At 55.9% G+C, this 27,664-nt stretch overlaps 1 protein-coding gene across 2 annotated transcripts; it reads right to left on the reverse strand.

Annotated features, from left to right (window-relative positions):
* Nucleotides 1-7,916: 7,916 nt before the first annotated feature.
* On the reverse strand, nt 7,917-27,066 carry DHCR7 (7-dehydrocholesterol reductase). 2 transcript variants are annotated; one of them, XM_019755651.2, is made up of 8 exons: nt 26,932-27,066; nt 18,838-18,941; nt 18,042-18,264; nt 17,059-17,149; nt 15,404-15,617; nt 12,901-13,105; nt 11,879-12,010; nt 7,917-9,320 (listed from the first exon to the last, which is right to left on the reverse strand). In XM_019755651.2, exons 2-8 carry the CDS (start codon nt 18,933-18,935, stop codon nt 8,856-8,858), a joined length of 1,428 nt encoding a protein of 475 aa, XP_019611210.2. In that variant the 5' UTR covers nt 18,936-18,941; nt 26,932-27,066; the 3' UTR covers nt 7,917-8,855. The 2 variants fall into 2 exon arrangements, with proteins under 2 accessions (XP_019611210.2, XP_074192995.1); XM_074336894.1 differs by having other exon boundaries at nt 26,916-26,936.
* Between the last annotated feature and the right edge of the window lie 598 nt (nt 27,067-27,664).

Below are 27,664 nucleotides of genomic sequence, written 5' to 3' on the forward strand. Positions count from 1 at the left end.
ACATCTGCAGAAATGATGGCGTTCCAGCTGCTTTTAGAATTGAAAGGGGCTGCAGAATAATTTGGCCCAATCCCCACCCAGTCAGAAGTCTTTTTTAATAGTTGAAGGAAGAAGGTAAAAAGAACCATCAAAAGAAGACATAAAACCATTAACTTTTACACCGAGAAACCCCGAACCACACTTTGCTCAGGATGCCCCAACCCCTGGGAAGCAGCCCCCTCCCTTACCTTTGCGTTCCTGGGAAGAGATGTGGCAGCTGTGGGCCTGACTTTCAAGGGCATTTGTGATTCTTCAGCAATTGTTGGTCTTGCTCAGTGACATTTTCTTCCTATTAAAAAAAAGAGAGAGAGAAAGAGAGAGAGATGATTCCGAGACACTTTGATTAAACAGTGAAAACATCTAGGCCAAACCAAAGCCACTGAGACAGAGAACCATATGAAAGCCATGTCCTGTGGAACCCATCAGCCACCTCTCCAGCCCTTTCCATTAGGGGACAGACTGTTCTGCCATCCGAGTTACCCAGGTAACTGAAGCCTCACAGAACATATCGTTTGCAAACACATAGCATCTCTGAAGGAAATCACAAACCTCTCTGCCTTCTGAAACCAGGATGCTGGTGCAAGGTAACCTTTTCTTGGTGGCTTCAGGCTGTGTCATGAACAACAATCACACTGTGTTGTAACAGTGGTGACCTCAGGGGGCCTTGCAGCTGGCCCTCAGTCCCAGCCTGAAATGACACTGGCCTGTCAGCTCTTAGCTTTTGTTTGCCTTCCCACTTTTTCTGCGTCTACCCATAACGTAGTCCTAGAGCTCATGGCCCTCTGGGGGTCTGTCCTGCGTAGGACAACAGGGACCCCAGCCCCAGCCTGACCTCCCTGAGGCCTTCGCCTGCAATGTACAGTTGGACAGAGCTGGGCAGGGGCTGGAGGAGGCCCAGGTGTCCTGGCCCGGACAAGGCCAGGCCGGAAGAAGCTGCAGCCCCTCAGTGGGCGGGACATCTTGATCGAAAGCACAGTGCATGCCAGGTGTGCAAGGCAGCTGGGCCAGCTCAGGGTGGACGCTGCACACACCCCATCTGGGTAGGTGGGGCTGCAGAACAGCAGGTCAGGACCGACTAACACCGAGCACACTTACTGGCACCATAGCATTACTTTTGCCAGTCGGAACGTGGACATGGGGGCCACAACGGGGATGTAATTTCAACAGCCTCACTTTCACATGTGCAGAAGTCAATGCCATCTCCGTAAACAGCTTCGGAATGGCCACCTGGATGGCCTCATCTCTGGGGACCAGGACCAAACCGGACACATCTTGTCTTTCCTCCAATTTGCTGTGCTCTAAGTGCGAAGGGCTTGCAAAGCAGAGCCCGGCATGTGAGAATTCTGTGTGTAAGAAGAGGTAGGAAGGAGGCTGTTAATGGGAGCCTGGGAGCAGGGAGGGCGCGAAGCTTCCCCGACAAGCCTGAGGGCTCCTGGGCCAGGCTGGGCGGCTTCAAATCCTGCTTCACTGTCACCTGCAGGAAATGACCTGGACGTGGAGCTTCGGTTCCAGCGAGCATGAGCCCCATCTCCCAGAACTGGGGTGACAAGTGAGTGGGCCACCGCGTGGAAAGGACTTGGAAGAGGCCTGTCCTGTGGTCAGCGCACGATAAATGCTGGTCACCAAGTATGTCCACGGGCCTCGTGGCTCCCCGTGTGCCGTCTGCGCAGGGACTCTGTCCCGCCATCAGCTCCCTCTGCACCCAGAGGGTCTCTGCAAAAAGCTGCACCCACAGCTGCCCCCCACCTGGCGTTTTTCTCCAGGAGGCCCCACCGCATGGCTTTGCTTCCTGTGCCAGCGGTCACTGTCCACCAGGCCCCATCCTGTTGGTTCATGTGGGGGAGCTACCTGGTTTCCCTTCTCTGTACGAAGAAACCACGTACATGTAACAAGACACATACGTTTCAGGAGCACGGAGGGATGACGCTCTTCATTGGCCTACATCTGTGTGACTGGATCAAGACATGGAATGTTCCCAGTCCCTGGAAGGTGTGCCCTGTCCCCTCCACTGCCCGGCCCCTGGAGGTGACCCCTCTGTCCTGCGTCCTGTCCCTGGATCCATACACTGGAATCCTGGAGTGTGTGCTCCTGGTGTGGCTTCCTTCACTCAGTATCGTGTCAGCCACCCACACGCTGTGCGTAGTGGTGGGTTTGCTGGTCCCCTTCCATCGCTGTGTAGGCTTCCGCATGTGGCCATGACACAAACTGTTTCCAGACATGTGTATATACTTTGCTGTTTACGGACGATGCCGCCATGGGCACCCTTGGACTTTTGGGGAGCATGAGTGTCTATCGCTGGGAATGTGACCAGGAGGGAGAGCTGGCTCTCACAGGACACGAGTGCCTGGCTGTAAGAGATGCTGACAAACACTCTCCCCAGGGGCTACGCCAATTCCCACCCCCCTCACGTGGGGACGTGACATCATCCCTGTCTCTGTGCCCTTCTGAGAGAGGGGACGTGGCTCAGGCTGGTTCTCGTTTGCATTTCCCTGATGACTAACGATGCTGGGCCCGTTTTCATGTTCACTGGTCTCTTTGTTCAAGTCTCTTTCTCATTTTTTAAAATTCACCCATCAGTCATTTTCTTGGCGATTTATTTCTAAGAGTCCTTTATACAGCCTGCATGCGAGTGCCCCCTGGTGGACGGCAGCGTCACTGCAAATAACTTTCTCGCCTTGAATACGGCCTTTTCACACTCTGAACTGTTTCTTTTGATGATGAGTTCTTGATTTCATCGAAATCCAATTACTTTTATTTTCTTTTTGTCCTTTCTAAGAGCTCTTTGCCCAACAAAGATCACCCTGTTATTTATCAAAGATTTTCTTGGTTTTCCTTTTATGTGTACGTGAGTGATCCAATCTCAATCTTTTTTTTATAGGTGAGTTGGAGTCGAGATTTATTTTTCTCCATATGCGTGTCCATCTGACCTAAAAGTTTGTATTCACTATTTTTTCATTTAAAAATTTTTACTGAAAAAAAACGCTTCTTTCCCCTCACTCACAGGGCTCCTTGTCAGCTGGCGGTCTTCAGTAGTAACCCCTGGAATACCCTTGCATCATGCAGCTTCTCTTTGTTATCTCAGAAACATTCTGGACTTTTCCGGGCACAGCAAGTCTTGCGCTTTTTAAAATTAAATTTTGTTCTAAGTGTGTTTTGGTTTTGGATGTTTTCATAAACAATATCAAAAAATCTTCATTTTCTAATTTCTTTTTTTTTGCCAGGGTAGGAATAAAACAGGTGTTTGCACATTGACCTAGTAGCCTGCAGTGTTGGGAAATTCACTTAACAGTTCTAGCAGCTGTTTTCTAGACGCCTTTGTGTTTTCTACACACACAATTGTACAGGGGTCCCCAACTCACACTCGGCTTCGATGGCTCAGTGGGGGACCTTCCGGGACTCGCACATACAGTGAAAGAACACAAATCAAAGTCAGCAAAGGAAAAGCCACCTGGGGTGAAGCTAATGGTTGCGATAACATCTCATTTGATACAACTTTCAGTTCGTGGAAAATGGAGATGGGCTCTGGGCTGCGCCCGCCGCCAGGTAGCGGTTAGCTTGTTGGAGCGGGACGGGCAGGGTCTCTCTTGGCCTTCCCCGTTCTGATTCTTGCCACGTGGATTCTGGTATCTAATCATGGCAACATCCCCAGTCAGTCCGCAGATTGTATGCAGGCAGCTGCGCTCACTGCTGAACCCACACCAACTCACAGGGTAACGTGTGCCTGCCACCCATGGGGGCACTGGGAGTGTGAGGTGACTCACTCCAGGCCAGCAGCTGGACTTGAAGAGCCCTGGGAAGCGCGTCCACGGACACCTGGCTCGCTCCTTACCTGGGAAAACCAGTCCTGGACAGCCCAGAACCAAACCCTGCCTGAGCCTGCATCCTCCCCCGGGAGAGGCCGGGCAGCTCAGAGAACAAGGGCACAGGGATCACGTGTGGGTTTCTGCCTGGACGACCAGGTGCTGCCAGGTGCTTCTCTCCAGCACGGGTGACTCTGACCTGGCGCCTGTGATCGGCCTGTTGGCTTGTGTCCTGGGAGGACAGGTGTTTCTGCACAAGGTGACAACTGTAGGTGTTTTACAGAAACAGAATCACATAGTATGCAAAGCCTTTCTGGATATGTTTTCTCGTTCGAGCCACGGAGCTCCACCCAAGTTGTGTGGCTTGATGGTCATTCCCTTTTATTGATGAGCAGTAACCCACGTCTTAGTCCAGGCTGCTATAACAATGTCGCAGACCGGGGCTTAACCAATAGAAGTGTATCCTCACGGCTCTGGAGGCTGGAAGTCCAAGATCAAGGTGCTGGCTGATTCGGTTCCTGGAGAGGGGCTGTTTCCTGGTTTGCAGACGGCCACCTTCCCGCTGTGTCCTCACATAACACAGAGAGGCCCTGTGTCTCTTCCCCTTCAGTTGGGAGCTGCCAGCACTATGGAGGTATTTGAAGCCCTGAGAACCCTCTAGAAGAGTCCGCGGTGATAGTGTTTGTGCAGGTTGATCATGCTGACCTGGTGCAGACTTCCAACCCCACCCACATTCTGCGACCACTAGGAGCCGGCTGGTGTTTGCAGGTCTCTTCTCAATGAAAAGCCAGTTGTGGGCACCGAGTTTGTGGAAGCCAGCCCCATCTATCCCCATCTCCAGGCACGGTGGCCTTCCCACGCAACCCCGGGGCATGCGTTCCAGGGCTCCTGGTGGATATGAAGATTTGTGTTTGGTAAGGGGCAGAGTGTGGTTCTGTGGGGTGGGAATAACCTGCCCTCCCCCAGAAAACAGAGGTGCAAAGTGGACTTCATTTTGCACATGGCGTTCCACTCAGCTTTGCCTCCTATCCAGAGGGCCTGTCTGAGTTGCAGCCCGGCCTTCCGTCGACCTAACTGGCAAACAATACCCATTTCCAACAAAATCTCCCTGCAGACAAGAAAGGGAGCTCCGAGGAGAAGGGGATGAGCACATAGCCGGCCTCGTCCCTCCTCAAACAGCTCTCCCTGCGCAGACAGCAGGCCTGCCCGGTCGGCGTGGGAACCCTCCCCCCAGAACTCCCATTGCTCTCTGGCTTGCAGGGTGGAAGGTTCACTTGATTAAAAGTGATGCCTCTATTAAAAGTGAGTGCCAGACACGTGCAGCATTTTAAAGCTGTACTACAACTTTACGGGAGTTAGTGTAAAGGAACACTGAAAACACAAAATCAAACAAGCCCGACAGACCACCTCCTACCCCACCGTGCAGAAGTGGGCGTGTCAGCCTTGAGTGTCTACACGTCTCTCTGGGACTCACTTCACCTGAAACCTTCAGTATCAGTCACTCTTGCATCAGTATCCTCATCGATAAGTACATTGCTCCTCCTTCGATGCCTTAGGTGACTCCTTGAGCTGAATGACGGGGTCAGAGTTCGTCTCTGAAGTGTCTGTATTCACGGGTGGAAACTGCCCTCCAGAGAGACGGCCTTGTTGGCTCCCCACGGGTTTGTAGCAGCAAGACGGCCTCTTGCCGACCTTGGCAGCACTGGGGCTGGCTGTCCTGACCAAGTCTGCCCGACCAAGTCTGCTGACTAACAGGGTTCACCGTTACTCCCTGAATGACTAGACACTGAATAGGGTCCCAGATCGTCATGGTTGTTGGCGTTTTTTCCGAACTGCCTATTCACGACGTTTGCTCATCTGGTCTTAGAGAATATCTTGACTGATTTTATATATTAGAGACAGCCAGCCTTTGACAAGTACATTATAACTATGTTTCTTCCTCGATGTCTGTCTGTGTTTCAGTGTGGTTTATGGGCTTTCCCTGAACAATGGGATTATCTCAGGGTGACTGAAGGAGAAAAAGTGAGCAGGACCCAGCTTCACGACAGAGTGGTGGCTGGCCTTGGTGAGGGGGCCTGAGTAACAGCCCCCAAAGACGTCCACGTTCTGATCTCGGGAACCCGAGGTGTCGCCTTACAGTGTGAAAGGACCACTGCAGATGGGATTAATGAACTTCAGATGGGAGATGACCCAGGTGGGCCCAATGTCATCACATAAGGGGGCCGAAGACATCCGACCAGAGGCGAGAAGGTAGAGGACGTGGAGATCACAGCAGCTGGGAGACAAGAGGAAGGATGGGCCCCGAGGCCCCCAGGAGCACAGTCCTGTTGATGCCTTGAATTTAGTCCTATAAAGGCTCATGTCGGACTCTGGCCTCCGGAACTGAAGGAAAATTAATTTGTGCTGTTTTTCAGCCACCAAGTTTGAGGCCGTTGGTGACAGCAGGATTGGAAACAAATGCACTTGGGTTTAAATGTGGCCCCTGCCACTTGCTGGTTGTCACTGGGGACGTGTGGCTTCAAACCCTGTTTCCTAGTACGAGCAGAGGGACACCCTGTTTCCTGCCGGCGCCTCTGGGGGCAGAGGCACGTCCAAGAGGCCATGACTCTGGCTGGGGATCACAGAGCAGTTTGGAGGTGCCATTTCATGGCACACTGCTGGGGCTGAGGGGTGGCTCCTGTGGGGCTGGGGTGGGGGTGCTGTTGTTGTCTGAGGCCCAGGGGGAGGAGGAACGGGGGTACAGGACACTCTAATATGACGGGCAATGGCCCCTTTTGCATGTGCCCACTTGGGTTCCTGCCCTGGCCCTGTCAACACCTGGTGGGGCCGAGGGGACAGGGCCCTTTTCCAGAGGAGCGCCACCTCCCACCGCCCGGCCCCCCAAGCCTTCACCATGTCCTGTACACGGTCCAGCAGCCCTTCCCCTGGGGCGGGGCAGAACGCCTGGCCGTCCACTCGGAGGTCCAGGGGCTGTGGCCTCACTGAAAACTCAATGCATTTTGTAAGCAGCGACTGACAGAAGCCAGCTAGTCCTGACCTCCTGTGCACAAAGGTGGGGCTCCGGGGTCATCCTGTCCTTACCGGGAGAGGCCGGGTCGCCTTCACCTGCACACAAAGCAGGGTGAGCGGGGGAGGGGCAGCGCGGCCTGGCCTGGCACTGGCTGAACACACCGCACCACCAGTCACACTGCAGCCCAGGTCAGAGACGCCGACATAAACCCACCCTGGCTGCCTGAGACGCAGGCCCGAGGTGGGAACCTACAGCTCTCTGGAGCAGCCCCCGACAGCAAGGCAGGAAACTAGTAACTACCCTGATTTTTCAAACAAGAAAGCTGACGCACAGAGAGGGTTAGTCACCTGCCCATGGTCACATAGCTGTTGGTCGGTGGAGCCAGGATGTGAGCTCACAACCACCACACTCCAGCCTCCTTAAAATGAATTTGCCCAGTATCTGAGGAGGAAGAACAGGTAGGGTCCATGTACTCAGGTCCATCCAGGGCAGTGGGTCCCTGGTCCAGCCAGCATTTGAATCACTCATGTAGTTTGTGCCAAATACAGGTGCCTGGGAGCTGCTCAGGCCCACGAGTGCCAATGGGCAGGGGTGGGGCACCAGTACTGGAAAACTGGTCGAAAGCCGGCCTGGGTGAGGCCAAGCCCAGGGTCCACGTGCGTGTTCAGCCCGTTCTTACTTGATGCAGATGGCACTGCCCTGCCTGTCCCCTCCCTGCTCAGGGCATGGGCACCACCTTGTTCCATTCTTGTTTCTCCAGATGTGAGGTAAGCCTGGCACCAGCTTCCTGGCATTTCCCTTCACTTGCTGGGGGCTGTGACCAAGCTGGGATTTCTTCTTTGGCAAATGGAACGGACTCCCACACCCAGCACAAGACTGGCCCCAGTGGAGGGTCGACGCCGGGGGAGCATGGTACCGCTCCCCCCGAGTCCCTCCAGTGGGTCCCCAAAGCTTTGAGGCAGCGCCCCAGCATCTGATCCCACATTGCCTGGGCATCCTTTCTACGCCCTGGAAACCGAGCCCTTATGTATGTCTAGGCGCAAGCAGACACAGAAACCACACAGCAGTTTGAACTTGGGAGGTTAATATAAAGAATTCTTACTCTACAAAGGTAGTCACGTCGAAAGGGAGTTTTCCAGAATGCTGTAGGGTTGAAGGAGCGTACCCAAGATACACAAACACTTGAGGGGGGTCCCGTCCCTAAGGCTGGGGTCCAGACCTCAATGGAGAAGGCATGGGTGAGCCCCTGGAGGGTAGACAGGCTCGCTGGGTTGTGCAGTCACCGTGTGAGCAGGACACGCCCTTCCCAAGGCTGACGGGCGGGTGCTCAGAGGGAGTCGGGCGCTGGGAGCCATGTCAGGTCCAACGCACAGGCAGAGCCCTGGCTGCCCTCTCGCCTTACCCCTGGCAGCCACGACAACAAGGAAAACAAAAGGGAATCAATCGCTGGGCCAGGAGACGCCCCGCCCCCGTGCACTGTCCCCCAGCAATCCCAACAAATCAACGGCGTGTGCCCTGGAAGCAGGAATGCAGACAGGGTGCAGCCACTGTCACAGAGCAGGTGACGACAGGGGCTCTGGAGCTGATCACGGCACACCCTCCACATGCACCTGTCAGCACACGCGCAGTCCTGACCCGGGACTGGAGGGCGTCCCACTCAGCGTCAGACACGAGTCTGTCCGGGCAGCGTGGCAGCGCAGCCCCCAGTACAGAAGAGGAACAGTCATTAGTGGGCTGTCAAAGGTGACGGGTCATCCTCACACACTCAGAACACTGAAGACTGCACACTGGTCATTTCTGCTGGTGACAAGGCAGCTGGTGTGGGTGGGACGAGGGGATGGGAAGCACGCCCACGTTTCCGAGACGCCTGCCGAGTGCCAGGCTTTCCATTTTGCAGAGAAGGAAACTGAGGCTTCTGGAGGGTAGAGCTGGAATGTCTGCACCAAAAGACTGGCTCTGCACGCTCCTTATAGCACCTCGGGGGGGCTTCCCCAGGGGACCACCTTCTAGAAGATTCCGGGAAGCAGGCGGTAAGGCACGGCGGCGGTGTAGCGCTCCCAGTCGCTGCCGTACTTGCTGGCGCAGCGGTGCTCGTCCCGGAGGCAGCGGTGCGTCAGCAGGATGGTCATGTAGACAATATAGAAGTAGGGCAGGAGGTGGCCCCCGCCACAGGCCAGGCAGTACGCCAGGCTGCCCATCAGGTCGCCCGTGTAGTTGAGGTGGCGGGCCACGCCCCAGAAGCCCGACACCAGCAGCTTGCTGTGGTGCTTCCGCCCGTCCGCCGACGTGTACGCGCACTCGATGGCCTTGGGCTTCCGGCCCCAGATCAGGCAGCGGCCGCCCGTGCGTCGGAACAGATCCTTCTGGTGGTTGGCCACCCGGAAGACGTAGTAACCCGACAGGCCCAGCAGCAGGACGCCCGCGGCGTGGGGCACGGACAGCTGCACGGGGTGGTACACCAGGTACAGGCCCTGCAGGGCCAGAGGGCAGAGGTCAGGCGCGGCCCGGGCCAGGGTTCGAGCCCTGGCTCTGCCCCTGACCAGCTGCCTATCTGTGTGGTGCTGCGGTTTCCTCTTCTTTAAATCAAAGCACCAGCCTCAGAGACTTGTTGTGGGGATCAAATGAGTTAATACACAAATTTGTGTATCTACTTCCTGTCTGTCCACCTATCTACTTATCTACATGCACACGTATATTATCCAGAATATAAAATGTAGAATATGTATAATATAAATATGTGATATAGTATAAAACACCGTTCCAGTGTATTTGGTGATGGTTAATCTTACGTGTCACCAGGGCTGGGCCACGGTACCCAGATATTTGGTCAGACACTAGTTTCAATGTTACGAAGGTGTTTTGGAGATGTGATTAACATTTCCATCAGAAGACTTGGAGCAAAGCAGGTCGCCCGCCATACTGTGGGTGGGCCTCATCTAATCAGTTGAAAGCCTTAAGGTGGGGGGGGAAAGACCAGCCTCCCCAGAACAAGAGTGAATTGCTCCAGCCTTCAGACCCAGCTGCAGTACCAACTCTTCCCTGGACCTCCAGCCTGCCATCTGCCCTGAACAGCTTGGACTTGCTAGGACCACAGTCATAAACACACACACACACACACACACACACACACACACACTATAACATATATATAGTACATAAAATCTATTGTTACAGTTTTGCAGTAACAATACCTCGAAAATGGAGTTCACAGAATCAGGGAACCAGTGAGCCTGCCACCAGCCAGTGGAGAAATGGGGGCATAGGACACCCCCCAGAGGATCCAGCATGGGCACCGGAGCCCAGGACGTCTTGCCCTTCGCCCATGCTCCCTGTGCTGTGACCCTGGCTTCAGAAAGCCACACGGGATCGGGCAGCAAACATCACCTGTGCCAGCACCCCCTGCAGGACTGACTGTCAACACCGCTAGCCTGGCCAGTGCGTTTCCCGCACAGCCTAGGAAGTCTGCCTCCAGGGCTCTCTCCATTCTTGTACAACCTGTTCAGGCAGGCCATCCGGCCCGTGCTAACTAAACAGGTCCCTAGAACAAGTTCTCTCCTCGTCCCTGACGAAACAAGCAGGTGGCAGGTGGCCAGGCCCTCCACTCAGCCACCTTACATAGGAGCCCAGCACGCCCACAGATGAAAGCCGGGCTGCTCTCGTGGGAGCCAGGGTGGGTACGGGGAGCCAGATGACGAGGCCTCTCTCGTCGCAGCGCACAGCTCAGGGCAGGAGTGAGGCAGCTGGCTCAGTGCTCCAGCCCTGGCCCCGGCTGGTGGCCCCACCGAGGTGCACACCGGGCTCCCAGGCCTCAGGTGAGCGCTCGGGCCTGCCTCAGCCTGCTTCGTGAGGCACGGCACGGGATCTAATCCTCTGAGCCCCTACCCAGTCCCCCTCTCACTCAGTAAGTGCCCTTTTCCATCACCTCCCGCCCCCGCACACCTCCCACATCACCTCCTGCCCAACTGGGGTTTAGCTGTTCTATTCTCCAGCCTCCCATCTGCTGTTCCGCCTGCCACCCCTCACACTCTGCGTCCCGGCCGTAATGAACTGCTTCGTGCCCACTCTGCTAGCCACACATCTCCCTGATGTGTGCTCTCGCCTGGAAGACTCTGCACCTGCCCCTCCACCTTTCTGGAATGTTCTTACCCCAGCCTTATTCTACTCTTAGCCCAGCTGCAGCTGCCCCTTGATGCTCTGGCCGACCCCAATGCAGCTGGGGGGCTCCCTCCCGCAGGGTCAGCACCCCCTCCCCACTCCGGGGAGCCTTTCCCACCAGCCGTGAGCTCCGAGAGGGCAGGGCCTGCCATCTCCTTCACTCTTGTATGGAGCACGGACCTGGTGCTGCGCAGACCCTTGGGACGTATTCAAGGAGCAGACAAAGGTAAGAAAGACTCCCTCTCGTCCTTTAGGCATTGAGGTTTGCATATATAAGAACATAAACCTCCCCTCCATCCATCCAGTTCTCCCAAATCATTCCTTTTTATCCAGTTCTCTAAGTGTAACTGTGTCCCCCAAATTCCTATGTGGGAGCCCTAATGCTCAGGACCTCAGGATGTGGCTGTGTTTGGAAATCGGTATTTTAAAGGGGTGATTAAGGTAAAATGAGGTCACTGGGGTGGGCTCTCATCCACTGTGACACGGGTCCTCATAAGCAGAGGTCAGGACACAGACATGCACAGAGGGACGACCGTGTGGTGACACGGGGAGGAGCCGGCCGTCCACACGCCGAGGAGAGAGGCCTCAGAACCAGCCCTGCCGACACCTGGCTCTCGGACTCCAGCCTCCAGGATTGGGGACAGTGAGTGTCTGCGTTGTAAGCCGCCACCTGTGGGACTCTGCTACAGCTGCCTGAACTGACTCATACACGAAGTCTCCCTGGAAACAGGGGAGCAGCCTTGTTCTCCAGCTTTGCACCCCTCCAGGACACAGCTGTGCAGGAGCAGAGCTCAGTATGTGCTCGGCTGGGTCTGCTGGGAGGGCAGCCCTGGCCGTGCCTGGGAACCGGACAGCCGAGTGCCCCACTCCTCACCTGTAGCGTGTAAAGGTACGGCAGCCAGACGCAGTCCCCCCAGCCCAAGTACCACCCAAAGTGGTCGTGGCAGATGTCAATGGTTTTCAGATACCAGGCTTCGTTCCAGAAGAAGTCCAGCACATAGATGGCCTACAAAAGAGGAGCGGCCATGAGCACGGGCAGCACCGGGGGCGGGGGGCCTCTGGAAAACCACTCGCGCAGGCAGAGGTGACACTGAGCTCCTTCGGTGACACACACCACGGGGCTGTTCCTGCACTTCCCACCCGGCCTGGGACACAGGGGGTGAGGGGCGGGCAGGGCATCCTTGTCCTCAGAGAGTCTGTGGTCTGAGACAGCAAGGAGGGCCCACAAATGATGACGGAAAGAGGGGTACCCCGCAATGCTCGGGAGCTGACGCCAGGGCTGTGGAGTTCGCAGCAGAGCAAGATGGCCCAGGGTAGAAGGGCTCGGGACGGCCCACGGAAGAGGGGGCATCCACGCCTCAGCGCACGCCCGTACGGAAGCCCTCTACCACGGGCTGTGTCCCAGTGTGTGCCCTGCCAGCTGCCCCTATGACCAGCAGGACGGGTGACCGCTGTGCCCTGGGGGGTGGAGGAGACTCATACTCATTTATCCAGATGGGACAAAGGTGACAATCAATCGTGCTCCTCATTCCACACATTGGGGGGGTCCCCTGAGACCCACAGGGACGGGAGGGGTAACGCCCCAAGGCCCTCAGCCGTAACTGTGGCCAGCACTGTGCATTTGGGCCTTTCTAGGCCTTTCCAGAGAAGTCAGAGCCGTGACGCCAGGACCACGGATGTGCTCTGGCCGTGAGCAGGCGTCCCTTGGCCACGTCCCCCGGCCAGCACACCACCTGGCACGCACCAACAGGGTTTGTGCCCTACATGCTCGCCGGCCCGTGCCCCACAGACAGGTGGGAAGGGCCGACCCCTCTTCTAAAAGCGGAGGCTTAAGGTCTTTCGAAAACCACGTGGCTCTGGGGTTCCCCAGCGTCCACCCTCTGGCCAGACAGTTACCTGCAGGACGTTGACCAGGACCATGGAGTTGGTCACGTGGCCGTGGAGCTCCTGCTGCTTTGCGGCAAAGGACAGATTGATAAGGGTCCAGGCGACGATGCCAGGGCGCCCGTTGAAGAAGAGCTTGAAGTCAAACCACTTCCCAATCCGGGGGTTAAACTCCACGCCCATCATGTAATTGTAGAAGAAATTGCCTGTGAATTTGCTTAAAAATGTAAAGAAAAGATCCATTTAGTCAAAGATCCATCACTCGCCGTGGCCGGGTCGGCGGCCTGGATACAGGTACTCAACCCGGCCTCGGTGCCCACGGCACAGGTGACGGGGCAAGGGCGGGTGTACGCCGCAGAGAGCACGCCGCCAGAGGACGCGGCCATCCTGCCCGCTCCCCCACACACAACCGGCCACTCCCTCTGCCATTCGGCTCCCGCTCAGCACGGACACCCTCAGAAAGCAGCGCTGGACCTGCTCGCTCCAGCCCCGGGAAGAAGGGAACGCTGTCCCCGTGCCTAAGGCTTCCGTGGGCCGGCACCCGGGTTTCTCTCCACCCCTCTCCAGGGTCCCTGGAGGCACAGCCTGGGCGAGGGCAACACTGACTCGACTGGACCCAGATTTATTCTGCAGCCACACATGTGGTTTGCAGTGGACTCACACGGCATGTACGCCTCCCGTGGACAAGGGACATTATAAGCTAAGCCACACAAGGAGTAATAAAAAGCACCAGGCTCAAGCCAGACGTCTGGCTCCACGGATCACATCTTCCCTTGACAGACAAGTTTCTTAACCATTCTTTGCCCTGGTTACCTGACCCCACAGCCTCCTCCAGAGCTGCCCAGAGTCAGCCAAGGTAACCCCTGTGGAGACCTACACAGGGCTAACTTCCTGTATACACACACGGATTCCTGTGTTAATTAGAAAAACACAGCGTGTCTGTTTCCCTCAAGACAAGCAGACAGAAGCAAAATAGCCCAAGTCTACAACAGGCGATCTGCTTATGAAGCAGCGGCACTGAGCCCCAGGCGCCACAGGAGGCCTCATCGCCCGGTAACCACACGCTGCAACGCTCCAGCACCCAGACGTGTCCCAGGGGCCTGGACGCAAGAGTGAAAGGAAACATGCTGTTTTCATTTGGGCCCCAGACTAAAATGTAAGCACCCCAAGAACAAGAACCTTGTTCACACCCAAAGCCCCACGTCTACACCTGTCTACAGGAGGAACCCAACCGATGTGTGTTGATAACTGGATGGAAGGAGAGAAGAAGAGAGGGAGGGAGAGTAGATAGATGGATGACGAATGGATTTTTGGATGTTTGGATGGATGGATGGATGATGGATGAGTGGATGGATGGATGGATGGTGGGTAGATGGATGGATGGATGGATGGATGGATGGATGATGGATGGATGATGGATGGGTGGGTGGGTGGGTGGATGGGTAGATGGATGGATGGATGGATGGATGGATGGATGGGTAGATGGATGGATGGATGGGTAGATGGATGGATGGAGGATGGATGGATGATGGATGGATGATGGATGGATGATGGGTGGGTGGGTGGATGGATGGATGGATGGATGGATGGATGATGGATGGATGATGGATGGGTGGGTGGGTGGGTGGGTGGGTGGATGGGTGGATGGATGGATGGATGGATGGATGGATGGGTAGATGGATGGATGGATGGATGGATGGATGATGGATGGATGATGGATGGATGATGGATGGGTGGGTGGGTGGGTGGGTGGATGGATGGATGGATGGATGATGGATGGATGATGGATGGGTGGGTGGGTGGGTGGGTGGGAGGATGGGTGGATGGATGGATGGATGGATGGATGGATGGGTAGATGGGTGGATGGATGGGTAGATGGATGGATGGATGGATGGATGATGGATGGATGATGGATGGATGATGGATGGATGGATGGATGGATGGATGATGGATGGATGATGGATGGATGGATGGATGATGGATGGATGATGGATGGATGGGTAGATGGATGGATGGATGGATGACAGACAGATGGATGATGGATGGATGGATGGATGGATGGATGGATGGATGACAACCACACAACCCAAGGCTTCCATGAGCATGGAACCACCAGTTGGCTCTCCCTGGGAAGCTGCTATATTAAAGCCGCTGAAATAACCAGACTCCTCACTAAGACTGTTTTGGCCACACTCATGTACCAGAGAAAGAGGCAATGGGCTGCCTTTGCCGTCCTGGCCAGAAGTTGCCTGTTCCACCTCCCTGCTCCCATGACAGCCCTACATGGGATGACTCTGCCACCAAAGACCGACTTGGCCATCTTCCACTGCATTCTTCCTAGGGCAGAAGCCACCCAGACATTTAGAAAGGATGCTTCTCTGAGCCAAACAAGTTCCATTAAGCTCCTCCATCAAGGGCTGTCATCCTCGAGCTCTCCCAGCTCTTGGCCCCAAGGTCACAGAAAAGGCAAGGGGTGGAAATGCTCCCACTTTAGAGCAGCTACTGCAGGACGTACCAGTCCCTGGCGCTGGTGGGGAAGCAATAGCCCTTGACCATCGCGAAGGTGGAGACAGCGTAGCCCAGGATGTTAGCGCACCACAGCAGCGGGATCCAGTTGTCGAAGATGATGGTGGGCGAGAACCAGGACAGGAAGTGGGCGTTTGCGAACCAGAGCGCGTGCGTGATGAGCCACGCTTGCAGGCCATTGATTTCATACTTGTTGACGACCCCTGAGGAGGGAAGATTAAAAATCAAAGAGTGTTTCCGACCGTAACAACTTTTGGGAGTCACTTGCTTTCAGGGTCTCAGCTGCTCAGGCCCTTGTCTGGGCTCCCCCCGGGCTCCAGCCCGGAGAGCAGGTCAGCTTCTTCTGCAATTCTGGGCCCCAGGTCAAAATGCCAGGCGTGCCCCTCACAGTGCTAATCTAGGGACTAACTGCTCCTTCCAGCTGAGTCTGGGAAAAGGAAAAGGTCACAGACGATTCCTTTGGTTGTGATTCTCCGGACCTGGCCGTGAAACCGGCAATTAACAATAAACGTGGGGACGCATTGATCAGTCTAGAGAGGTGCGGATAACTAAGTGTTTCACCACGAGATGTAACTGTTTCCATCGCTTTGGTTGTCATGTAGTCTATAGTCCGAGCTCAAGTACGTCCTTCAGGTCCTGGAGGCCAGCCCAGAAAGCAAGTTCCAGAAAAAAGTATTTAAAAGGACACTTTGCTCGAGGTCACAGAAAACTGTAGCTAGTTGAGCATAAAGCAATCACAAGGTCACAAGATGTTTTCTTTCTGTCTCTTGCTTTAAAGATAACGCCGCTGGCGCACGATCATGAGATGTTTTGCAGAATCTTGGTTCCTCACCTGTTAGATCACCCGACCAGTTATGAAGGCTCCAGACACAATGACACCAGGAACTAAATTAATCAGACGAGGAAAACCACTAAAGCACAAAAACTAACCAAACAGTTTCACCTGTGACCCTCAAAAACCAATTAAAAGCCATCAGGGAGTTTGGGTTTGAAGCGATAGCGCCCCGTTCTCTGTGCTTGGTGCCCTGCAGATAAACGGCCCTGATTTCTCCACCGCAAACCTCGGGTTCACATGCATCACGCAGGTGGACCCTCAGTTCAGTCACAACCAGGGTTGAGTAACCTTAGTTTGGGGCTGGGCTGCAGCAGGAGTGGAGCAAGGAGGCCCTGGGGGGCTTGTCGGGGAGCCCTGGCCCCCAATGGGCCCCAGACCCAGCGCTCTCTGCAGGCAGGGATGGGGCGGGCTTCCACCTGCCAGGGTCCCGGGTTCTCAGACACTGTGGGGAACGAGTGGACCAGGCAGCCCCAGAACCAAAGTCGATCCCGACGCCACTGGTGGACACGTGGTGTTTCTGTGGGGACAGGCTCCATTAGCACAGTTACAGCAACTGGCCATGGGGCCAGGGGCCATTCCGGTCCCTCTGAATCAAAGAATGTGATCAACTTCACGTCTGGGACAGTCCCCGACTGCCCTCAGTTGTCACGAGGCCAGGCTCTGGGAAAACCCCCCAGCACAGCTCATTTTGTGGCGAGCTGGCTCTGGACATAAGCGCAGGGGAGGGCAGGACCCAAGGGATGAAGGACAGGACACAGCTGGCCACAGGAGCAACAAGGGATGGCAGCAGGCTGGCCCCAGGAGGTTACCTGCGGGAGTCACGGCGCCCTCCTGAACGCCGCCCACGTAGCCCGGCAGAAACTTATGGCAGAAGTCAGGAAGTGACACGTACAAAAGCACCTGAAAGAGATTTTCAGCTCAATTACCCGAGGCCTGGAGGGCCTCGCTGTGATGACACAGCCTTGCTCTTATTAGCTGAGGTGACAGACGTGAAGGCACCGTACAAATGCCAGAAATCCTGATCACGCCCAGTTGCTTTTTCCAGAAGAGTCTGTAGCGGTGGGCAGGAGCTGTGGCTGCAGGCTGACTGCGGGCTTCGAAGCGGTGCCGGGTAGGAAATCGGCGGTCTGAGCACCAGAGCCCTCTCCGTGGGGGCTCACGCACTTCCCTCAGGAGAACCCACGAGTCCTTCCCCCTCACTTTTTTGGGGCCATTTTTTAAAAGTGAGAAACAATTGACATATTCACAAGAATATGTTCCGTTTAAGGAGCACAATTCAGGGGTATCCAGCCCAGTCACAAGGCTGTACAACCATCACTACTATCCAGTTCCAGGACATTCAACAGAGCTGAGGACACCCTTGGCCAGGCCCGACCCCCGGCTGGAACCCAGGCCTTGGCTTTGCAGCCGAGCTCCCCTTGAGGGTGGGTGCTCCTTCTCACAGGCCGCTGTGGGGTAAGATCCCTGCTGTGGACGGAGCTCCCTGGGCTGGCCGTGCCCTCCTGCCCTCCCGCAGGGCTGGTTCCCACTGCTCAGCCTGACGCTGTGGGGCTGGACACCTCCTGCGCTGCGGGAGGCACGACAGACACCATGCTGCCACCAGCTGCATCCTGACCTCCACCTAAACAGGCCACGTCCACCTGGCTCCAGGTGCTGTCCTGCGAGGTCCCGGGAATGAAAATGCCAACCCGAGCCAGGACTCCGCTTCCCAGACAAACGGCCAGGACCATCGTGGCAGGAGGGGACACCCCACACCCACCACGCCCTGACCATGGTGGCCGGGAAGGCTGACCTGGAACGTGACCCACAAGGTGTAGAGCTGGGCTGCTTTCTTCGTCACAGACGGCGTCTTGGCCCAGATGTCTGAGAGTCGAGCATGCCCAGTGGCGAGGTCCACCACCGGGGCAGTGAGCGAGCAGCTGTACTGGTCACACGCCATGATGAAGAAGTAGACGATGAAGGGCGCAAACAGCAGCAGGAAGATGACGCTCGCCAAGGAAAACCAGTCCACCTCCCTGGAAGAGGCGGCAGACGGTCCCACCGGCCCCCGTGCCTCTGACCTCGCACACAATGCTGAGCTTGTGCGTACGGGTCCCTTGTCAAGCCAGCCCGCACCTCGTGACAGAAGGTGCCAGCTCTTGGGGCACAGGCCTCCCTGTTGCCAGGAGAACCACTTAGCACGCACTCTACTGAGCTCAATAGGGAGGTTGATTGAGCCGCGGGCCCACAGAACACCCGGGCCCACAACAGGCCACAAGCAGGCCTTGCTTGGCCCACAGGCCTGCTGAGGCTTCCCGCTGCAGGCTGTGGGGGACGCGCGTCCACGTGCCAGTGCCCACTGCTCGATGGCCCGGGAGAACCACGACGGCAACGTACAGAGCTAGGGCACCGGCGGGCCTCTCAGCTTTCTCAGCGCCTTCTTGTTTTAATTCTTTACTTTCTAAAGTGGGAAGCTACCTACCTTTCATCAGTATTGACAACAAAAACCAATTTAAGGTCCATACAATCCTGAAGGCTGGCATCCCCTCACCAAAGCCCCCTCCCTACCCCCTATCGCTTTCTAGCTGGCAACGTGGACGAGATCTTACCAGGCACGGCCCCACTGTCCTTGAGGCACAGCCCCGCCATTGGCCACGCTGCCCGGACTCTTGGTTTTGGGGGCGTTGGGCTGGTATTTTGCAGCCATTGGGCCCTGAGGGAAGGAGAGACACCCTGTCAGACTGTCCCAGGAAGACCAGACACCGCGTGTCCCTGCCACATCCACCGCGCTCAGGGGCCCTGCTGGCCTGGCCGCCATCCCTCACCTTCTCTCAACCTCGTCCCGGACAGCAGATTGCAGGCAGGGGAGAGACCACCACACCAAGACTCTCTTCTGGAACCCGTGACAACCTCCCACCTGGCCTTCCTGCTTCTGCTCTTGCTCGTCTCAACCCAGCCTCCAAATGGCGGCAGAACATGCTTCTCGCTGCCCGTTCAGGTCTCATGTAAGCGACCCCTCCCTCAGCACGACGGTGTACGTTTCCATTACTACTTGTCCTTTTTATTAGTAGCTACGGTTTCTATGCACTCTTTTTCGGAATGCTCTAACAGAGCTGTCACACGCATCGACCGGTTTTCTACGCACTCTAACACCACCAAATGCGTCATTCCCCCCCTCCCCCCCCATCGCCGATACTTGTGCCGAGGTTCAGGCCGACCAGCCAAGCGACGCTGCTCACAGCCAGGTGCCCTGCCAAGCTGCCCTGCCTGCTACTTCACTTTCGTAGTAACTCTTGTCGCCGTGAATAATTCTTGTCTTGATTTCAGTGCATGTCCGTCTGTCTGTGCCCTTAGAATATAAGCTCCCGAGGGCAGGACTCACGTGTCCTAGTCCTCGTTCTACTGCCAGGGCCCGGCAGTGTCTGGTACAGACGCGTGGGCGACCAGTGAGCACGCTACACACTTGTGTGAGTGCCTGCACGGCTCTAAGGGTTATATACGGGGGAGCAGTGACCTGCCCCACTCCCAGAACCAGTTCATAACTGTGAAGTTTCAAAATATCACGGATGAAAAGAAGATGATCTTAAAAGCTTTCAGAGAAAATCCTGGATTAAGAATCGTGCTCACAGCCGGCTGGCTTGTGGAAGACTATGATGGAAAACCTTGAAAATTCTAAGGAAAACTTAGAACTCTATTCCCGGGTTAGCTGTTGCTCAGAGGAGACCCAAGAGCCAAGAGAGCTGGTAACGCCCAGTGAAGGCACAAGGGGAAGACCCAGGACGACACTTGTGAAGTAGAAGGGACAGTCCACATGGGGACAAAAATGACTATGGCGGGAGGGGATGGAAATGATACATTTTGTGGCGAAGAAGAAAAAGGACTGATACGTGTGATAGCTCTTAGAGCGTTCAGAAAAAAATACTGTGATGCACAGAAGCAAATGGAAAAAGTGAGGCAAGCCTTAACTCCAGGAAAAATAAAGTCACACACGGGAGAAACCCCATAGTGAAAGTACATTACTTCGCTTACCAGTAAATATTAGTAGCTTTGCCATAACAATAGAATCTCCACTGACTACTGGGTGTGCACAGGTAAATGTGCAAAGCTGAGAGTGGTAAAAGCTAGTTATTTAGAAATAAGCAGGTAGAAACAACAACACGAAAGTAGCTGAAGGAATGAAAATATTTGCTTCTGGGAAGCGAACTACGGGAGGAGGTAGGGGAGAGAAAATTATACATACGTGCATATGTATACACACATATACATGTATACCTTTAAATACGGATTTGTTTAACATGCACGTGCGTGACTTTAATACGAATGTACATTCAGTTAGAAAAGTCCAACGATGAAAGACATTTGCATTTGCAGTGTGGGCCCCGCAGCACATCATTTAATTTAAGCGACACAGGTTAGTTTGTGGCGCGTCTACAATGCGAGCAGGATAAAGACTTCTGTACGGGAAGGGACCATCCACGTGTTCAGCCCCAAACACAGAATACAGAGCCGGCTGCGTCGCATTACGCTGCTTCTACTTGTAGAACTGAAGTGGACAGAAGACAACCGCCCCGGGAAGCGTCTGCTGCACTCCAGCAACAACCATCTCAGGATCAGAGCCTCCTGGACACGTCGCCTGCCTTGCTTCAGCCCCCGCCTGATGCTCCGAAGCCGCTGGCAGGGCAGTGGCACCCACACGCTTCAGGTCTGATGTCTCTGTACAGCCCCACCTGCCATCCCCCAACCAGAGCTGGCCCATTCAGCACCCACCCGCTCCGACCCCGTTTCCACACCACGCTGGGTCCACTCGAGCACCGACACAGGCGTTTGCCATAGAGGAAGGGGAAGCAGAGGGACTGGCACGCTCTGTGCCCCAAGGGACGGATAAGCCTGGTGGAGACAACGCCTAGCACCAATATCCTCGCCGGGTTATCTCCACGCTGGGAGACTGCACAAGGCCAGGAAATGGACAGCCTCGGAGCCAAGTGTGGGAAAGCCAAACAGAGAACGCTGCTAAAAGGAAAAAGTGTACTTTCGAGGGATTAAAATGACACCAAATACATATTCTGAGCTTATCACAGCGCTCATTCACCCAGGCGTTGCAAGCACTGAATTTTGTAATATACGTGTAACGTTCTCAGCAATGATGGCTGGAATTAGGGGGGAGGGAGGCATTTTGGGTGAATTCTATTTTTTTTCCCGTAGCTCCCACACAGGAGCTGACACCGAGAGCGGAGTTCCCAGCTGCCTTGACTTTTCCAAAGCGGAAAGGTTTCCCATGAAGCACAGTGCCTGCTTCCAACCTCTCGTCAAGAGGACTGAGAGCAGCACGGAGGTGCCCCTTCTTGAACTGGTCCCTTTAAAATCTCTAGACGCTTATGATCCAAAGGCGTGCGTGGTCCTTCTCAGCCCGCTGAGCAAAGGCCTGCAGGGGGACACCAAGCTGGGGAGGACACTCAGGGAGCCGACATTTCAGGATGGAAGGCAGGGAAGAACCCAAATGATATTTACACACGGCCCACTGTGAGAACCAAGGGAGAGGTACATGCTTGGCGCTCAGGATTCCAAAGCAGAGGAAACCCCGTAGAGGGGGCGTCGCCATAGGCAACCTGACCACACAGCCCCTTTGCCCGGCACACACAGGGTCTGGCACGCGGTAAGCGCTTACTCACAACAGGTGGACTGGGCAGAGGGCTTCATGGACGGGCCGCCTTGCCGTGAGCAATACCAGTCAGAGGCAGGCCTGAGCAGCAGCCACGAACCGCGCGGCGTGTTCTTTGCAGACTCGCTCTGAGACTTTTCTAGAAGCTTGTTCAAGGCCTCCAGAGCGCGCTCACTCCCATCAGCACCTTCTAGGAGCCACGGGGAGGCTGAGAACACGAGCGGCAGCGACAGTCTGGACTCGGGGCCTGGCTCTCTGTACACTCAGAGCCCAGTGACCTTCCTGAGTGTTGGAACGACAGCCTCCGCACACGCGGCCCTGCGGCTGTCGCTACAGCTGGACAAAGGAGGTGCAGGGTACCACAGGGGGGAAGGAGACAGGCCAGGGACATGGGTGGGCTGTGCGGCACCCTGACCAGCTCCCTGCATTGGCTTTTGAGTCCCACAGGCAGAAACAAAAGGAACACGGCCCCTGAGGGTCTGGGGACAAGATAGTGAGAGTGGCCGAGGGTAAAGTTTTGATTGTAGGGCCAATGCCTGACGTTAAGCTTTTGGTTGCTGAGGCAGCGTTTCAAAGACATCCATCTTAAGTAAACATACTGCCAGCTTCAAGACACAGCTGCCAGCAAAAGCGGCAGTCGGAAACCAGGGTCACCTAGATTACGGACACTTGGGTGACCCTGCGTCTCCCTCTGGTGCCCTAATGACCACTCCTATACTTTGGATTAGCTGCGAGGGAACCCGTGACACCCCAGACACCCCACTGCTGACCGTGGCAAAGGCAGAGGCCCAGGTCTCTGTCCCTCTCCCACGTGCCCTCACTATGCACCTGGGCTTGCCGGGTGCCCTCCAGGACCCATCAGTAACAAATCTTGTCCTCAAAGCTCCTCTATGGTTTGTGCTGAAGTGTGTCCTATGGTCATAAGAACCATGAGAGCTGGCCCGGCCCCAGCACTGCCCTGTGGGCAAGTGCCCCAGGGCCCCCGTCACCACCAACAGGCTGGGACCAAGATAACTGGTGCCGTCAGCCCCATGGCAGCATCTGGCACCCTGAGGGCTTGGTAACGGGGGGAAGGTATTAGGACCACGCAGGGAGGGCTGGGGGAAGGCCCGGGAGGCTCAATGTCACCACCAAGGCCGCCAGCTCCTACTCTTTATACTTGTTAGGCCTCAGTTTCCTCATCTGCACAGGAAATGAGATCACGGTGCCAAGTGCTTGCAACCCCCCGAGTTTGCCTACGGGAGAGTCAGCTGTCACCAGTATAGCGGTCGGCACTATGCCGGCCTCAGGAAGGCGCAGCGGGGCTCACGCAGGGCAGCAGTGTGTGGTTCTGGTGGGCAGAGGTGGTGACAAAACCAAGCAGCCCCCAGGTCTGAGGGGGGACGCGCCCACAGTGCCCAAACCCAGAGTGTCTGGTTACCAATCCCCCTCAACTTAGTGGCTGAAATAAGTCTTGTTCTCTCTCACTGTTTCTGTGGGTCAGGAATTTGGGGAGACCCTGGCTCGGTAGCTACGGCATGGGGGTGTGCTGGAGCGCCAGCTCTTTGCGTGGTCTCCGCGTGGGCTGTCGGGCTTCCTCCCAGCATGATGGCCTCAGGTCAGGCAGGGCAGGACCCAGCGGGGTTCCAGCAAACAAGGCAGAAGGTGCACCGCCTTTTCTGACCAGGCCTGGGAAGGCACACGCCATCCACCACTCCCAGCACATTCTGCTGGTTACAGAGTCACAAGCCCCCGCCCTTCAAGGAGTGGCAGGACATTAGAAGAACACAAGATACGGCCGGGGCCATCACTGGATGATACAACCCATCACAGATAACAACCAGTTTATAGAGCGCCTACCAAGATCCAGCCACCCATGAGCTCACTGAATTCCCACACTGGCCCTGGAGAGTAGGTGTTATCAAGTCCATTTTACAGATGAAGAGGTTGAGGCCAGGAAGGTGGAATGAGTTGTGTTCCGCTCACACAGACCTCCCGGGATGGAGCTGGGCCCACAGGAACCCCACCCTCCATGACACACTTGGGAGGCCGTGCAGTAAAATTCAGACTAATGGGGATGATGGTGACTGACGCTAACGGTTCTGAGTGCTGCCCCAGGCACTACTGTAATATACACCCCGAGCCACATTTTGTTGGAACATTACCAAACAGCAGGGGGCCTGCTTCAGCAATGTGTTCGTCAAAGGAGGGTAGAGACTGAGAAATACAGACATGTCCCGAAATGGACCTCAGATGAACATGAATGATAAAATTCAGAATCAGTGAGGGGGTGGGCATCTCTCTCCTGGTGCGAAGACCATTCTGGAAGCCAGGCCGACTGGCATCTCCCATGGGAATTTGTCCGGGGGCCATATACAGCTGGCTGAGTCAACACGCAGATGTCAGAACTTACACTGTAGTTTCCTGCATATATTTGCAAAATACTGGCAACAACTAAATAACCATCAATAAAACCAGGTCAATAACGACACACCCATACAATGGAATACTCAGCCTTTTTTTATAAAAATGAGCTCAGCGTGGAAAAACGTTCCCTGACATGTCACAGCATGAGGGCAAGTTACAAGACAATCTACCGTTAGAAAGACTATTGAAAAAGCTAAGCACCAAAACCTTTAACTGAAAATACATCCCTCTTTCCCCTGCCCCTTTTCCTAATAATTTTGGTGGAAATGTGCTTGTATAATAAAATAATTTGACACCAACAGTTTTTTAACAGCTCCGGGAGTCATAAGATCCAGAATTCTAGGAATATTTGCAGCTCTAACGGGGTCAGCGAGAAGATCGTTGGGGTGATTCTTGGGTTTCCAGGCAGCTTTTCTGTCTCCCCACTCCCTGGCGCCCTCTGCAGGCTGTGTGGTCACTCCCACAAGCAATTCGCAAGCCTTACTTGCCAAATGCAGGGGCTGCTCCCAAGGTGTGCGGCTCCTTTGAGCTCTTTGTAGAGCTAGACAGCTCTGGCCCAACTGACCTTGACCGGCTTGGGGTCCAGGCTGGGGCAGTTTCGGAGGCCTCCAGACATAGGTATGCACAGCTGGGGGAAGGAAATGCCCAGGGACGCTGACCTCTCCTTCTAAAGGGTAAACTGCAGCGTTGAAGCAGCTGCACGGGTCTGCTTTGTGAAAGCTGTGCCATCTACGCTCACTGTAACACAAGTTTAAAAGTCCCTCGCCTTTCTCCTCCAATCCGTCCCCAGGAGTCAGTCACTTTCGTGTGTGTTCTTCCAGATCGTTTCATGAGTTGTTACACAATACACACCCACACTCCCTCCCTGTTTTTCAAGAGCTGTTTCGTATTCAGATTCGTTTGCAAGCTTGATTCTTCACTTTATCCTACCTGGGTATGCAGCTTCCTCTGACAGAGATCTCCTACATAAACCTACCACTTTTTTGGGGGGGCTGTAAGTTACATAAGAGGATTGTGTTAGAAGTTGTCCAAGATTTAATTGGGCTTGGAGGTTTCTGAGTTTTGCCTGCAAATCGTCCTGGTCTGTCAGTGGAAGTATCCTGCAGGCGGAAGGACTCCACCCCCTAGGACTGCCCCGCTCTTGGGGGACCTTCAAACACCTGGCCTCTCCAGCCCCCAAGCCTCTCAGCTCCCTCACCCCAGCCATCCACATATTGGGCAGAATAAACAGGACACTTCAAAAGTCTACTGAAAGGGGATTTGCCAGATCATACTCAGAAACAGCGGGTGATGTTCTGCTCCACCAAGAGTGGACAAAAGGGTCCTTTTCACTCCACTGTGAAGCCCCCAGATGTCACGTCTTAAATCTGGGCACCCAACGTGGCGTGCCGTGGGCCTGGCTCCTGCTTCTGTACCTAAGTAGCTGTAAAAAGAGCTCAAATGGGCACAAAGAAGGCACCCCGCCCTAAGCGTAGGGTGCTGGGGTGTCAGGTGCATCCGAGGGCAGACCACCCAGCTCCTTCTCAGCTCTGGGAAGAAAGTCAGTTGAGAAGCACAACCTTTTAGGCAAAAGAAACCAGGCAGTCAGCGTGGAGTTTTGCTCTCCAGTCACCTCAAACCATCAGTGTGGGGGTTTGCAGGGTGCGAAAGCCCCCACGCCCACACCCCTAAAGGCGTTGCAGATGCAGCTGTTCCCCCAAAACAAAGCAGGGTCGCTCGCAGTGTTGTAGGTGTGACCCTGGGCTCTGCCACCCTCTAAGCACGTGACTCTACCGGCCACTTCTCCTCCGGGAGCCTCAGCCTGTAAAACGGGGGCGACGCCTACATCGCAGGTTGTCCTGGGAATTCAGGTTAAAGCACTGAGCGTCACGCCTGACACAGGACACGCCCAGTGAACGACAGTGCTCACGCACCACGGTCACGAACAACGTTCTTCACCTCTGGCTTTCCCGTCCTTTCTTTACCTTTCGTCAGCAATCTCACCAGAGCAATTCCCATCCTTTAAACCTTCGCAATAAGATGATAATATATCCAGGAGCGGGGCGGTGCATCATTCCGCTAGGAGCTGGAAAGTGAGACTGGCTGGCAAAGGCGAGACGACCCGCTGGGCCTTCCGTGGGCACAGTTCCTGCGCGTCCACCCGCGCCCCTCCCCCCACCCAGCCCCCCACCCCTCCCCCCACCGGCGCCGCCGAAGGACACATTTCTGGGAAAGCAGTTCGGCGTCCCCACCACCTGCGTCCCGCTGCTCCGCGTGCAGACCGCTGCTCAGTTATTTCCTCAAACAGAAAACTGCATCCGCTCGCGCGGGCCCGGGGGAAAGGCGTGGGCCCCCGCGCCCAGGCGGCGCTCACCGGCTCCGCCCCTCCACGGCCGCCCGCGTCGCGCTCCCGAACGCCTGCGGGACAGAGCAGCCCCGAAGGGCCGCCTCGGGGAGGCCCACGGCGCCCCTGCCCCTCCAGCCTCTCCTCACCTGAACCCACGCGCCCCCTCCTCACCTGAGCGCGGCTCCAGAGCCACGGCCCCAGTCTCGCCCACGCGCACGCACCCACCGCCTCCTCACCCGCTCCCGGCCCCTCGACCTGAGCGCGACCCCACCGCAGACCTGCGCACGCGACCCCACCTGCGGGCCCAACTACCTGCGAGCTCCGCCACCTGCAGACACCGCTCGAACGTTCACCTCACCCACCAGCTCTGCAGCCACCCGGACACGGGTAGTGTAGCCCCGTCGTAGCCCCGCCCCACGCTAACGTGTTGCGGTGGACGACCAATCCGAGGCGGGTCCTGCGCGGCCGGCGTCCCCGCGCCCGGCGATTGGCCGCAGCGCCTCGCCCCACCCCCTGAGCTGACTCCAGGCCACCGCGCGCGCCACTCCGCTGCAGCGGGGCGCGAGATTGACGGGTGATGGGCAGCCTGTTGGGCGGGGGCGGGGAACTAGGAGTGCCCTGACGGCCACGTGATCACGCGGCGGCTCCGCCACTGGTCAACTGGAGGGTTGTAAAATCCCTGCTCCTAGGGCTCACGTTGGTTGCGGTGAGGGGCAGAGGGGCGCCCCGCAATAATGAGCAAACAAGTAGGTATGTTGGGCGTCAGGTGGTGGTATTGAGAAGGTTAAAGCAAGGCAGGAGACTGAGAGTGTGGGTAGCAAGTTTTATTTAGGGGTGTCAGGCAGGGCTCTGCTAGGAGGCCGTCACAGGTCAGTTCCCCAGGAAGTCACCTGGGCAGGGAGTTTAGGGCAGGGATCACACTTGTGCAGAGATGGGAGCGGAGGAAGCAGCAGGGTTGCACAGAGGGAGCAGCTGGGGCGCAATGCGAGCCCCTCAGCTTTGGCCGACCGCGCGCGGGAGCTCCAGTGATAAGAGAGCCCCCGAG

The sequence above is a fragment of the Rhinolophus sinicus genome, linkage group LG06 (assembly GCF_036562045.2).
Source record: "Rhinolophus sinicus isolate RSC01 linkage group LG06, ASM3656204v1, whole genome shotgun sequence".
NCBI classification, from domain to species: domain Eukaryota; kingdom Metazoa; phylum Chordata; class Mammalia; order Chiroptera; family Rhinolophidae; genus Rhinolophus; species Rhinolophus sinicus.

Coding starts and splice junctions, on each gene's coding strand:
- DHCR7 (XM_019755651.2), bottom strand. CDS start 18,935: ATGGCTGCAAAATACCAGCCCAACGCCCCCAAAACCAAGAGTCCGGGC. Junction 17,150..18,041: donor CCTTGTGGGTCACGTTCCAG/GTCAGCCTTCCC, acceptor AATCTCTTTCAG/GTGCTTTTGTACGTGTCACT. Junction 9,321..11,878: donor CGTACCTTTACACGCTACAG/GTGAGGAGTGGG, acceptor CTGGCCCTGCAG/GGCCTGTACCTGGTGTACCA.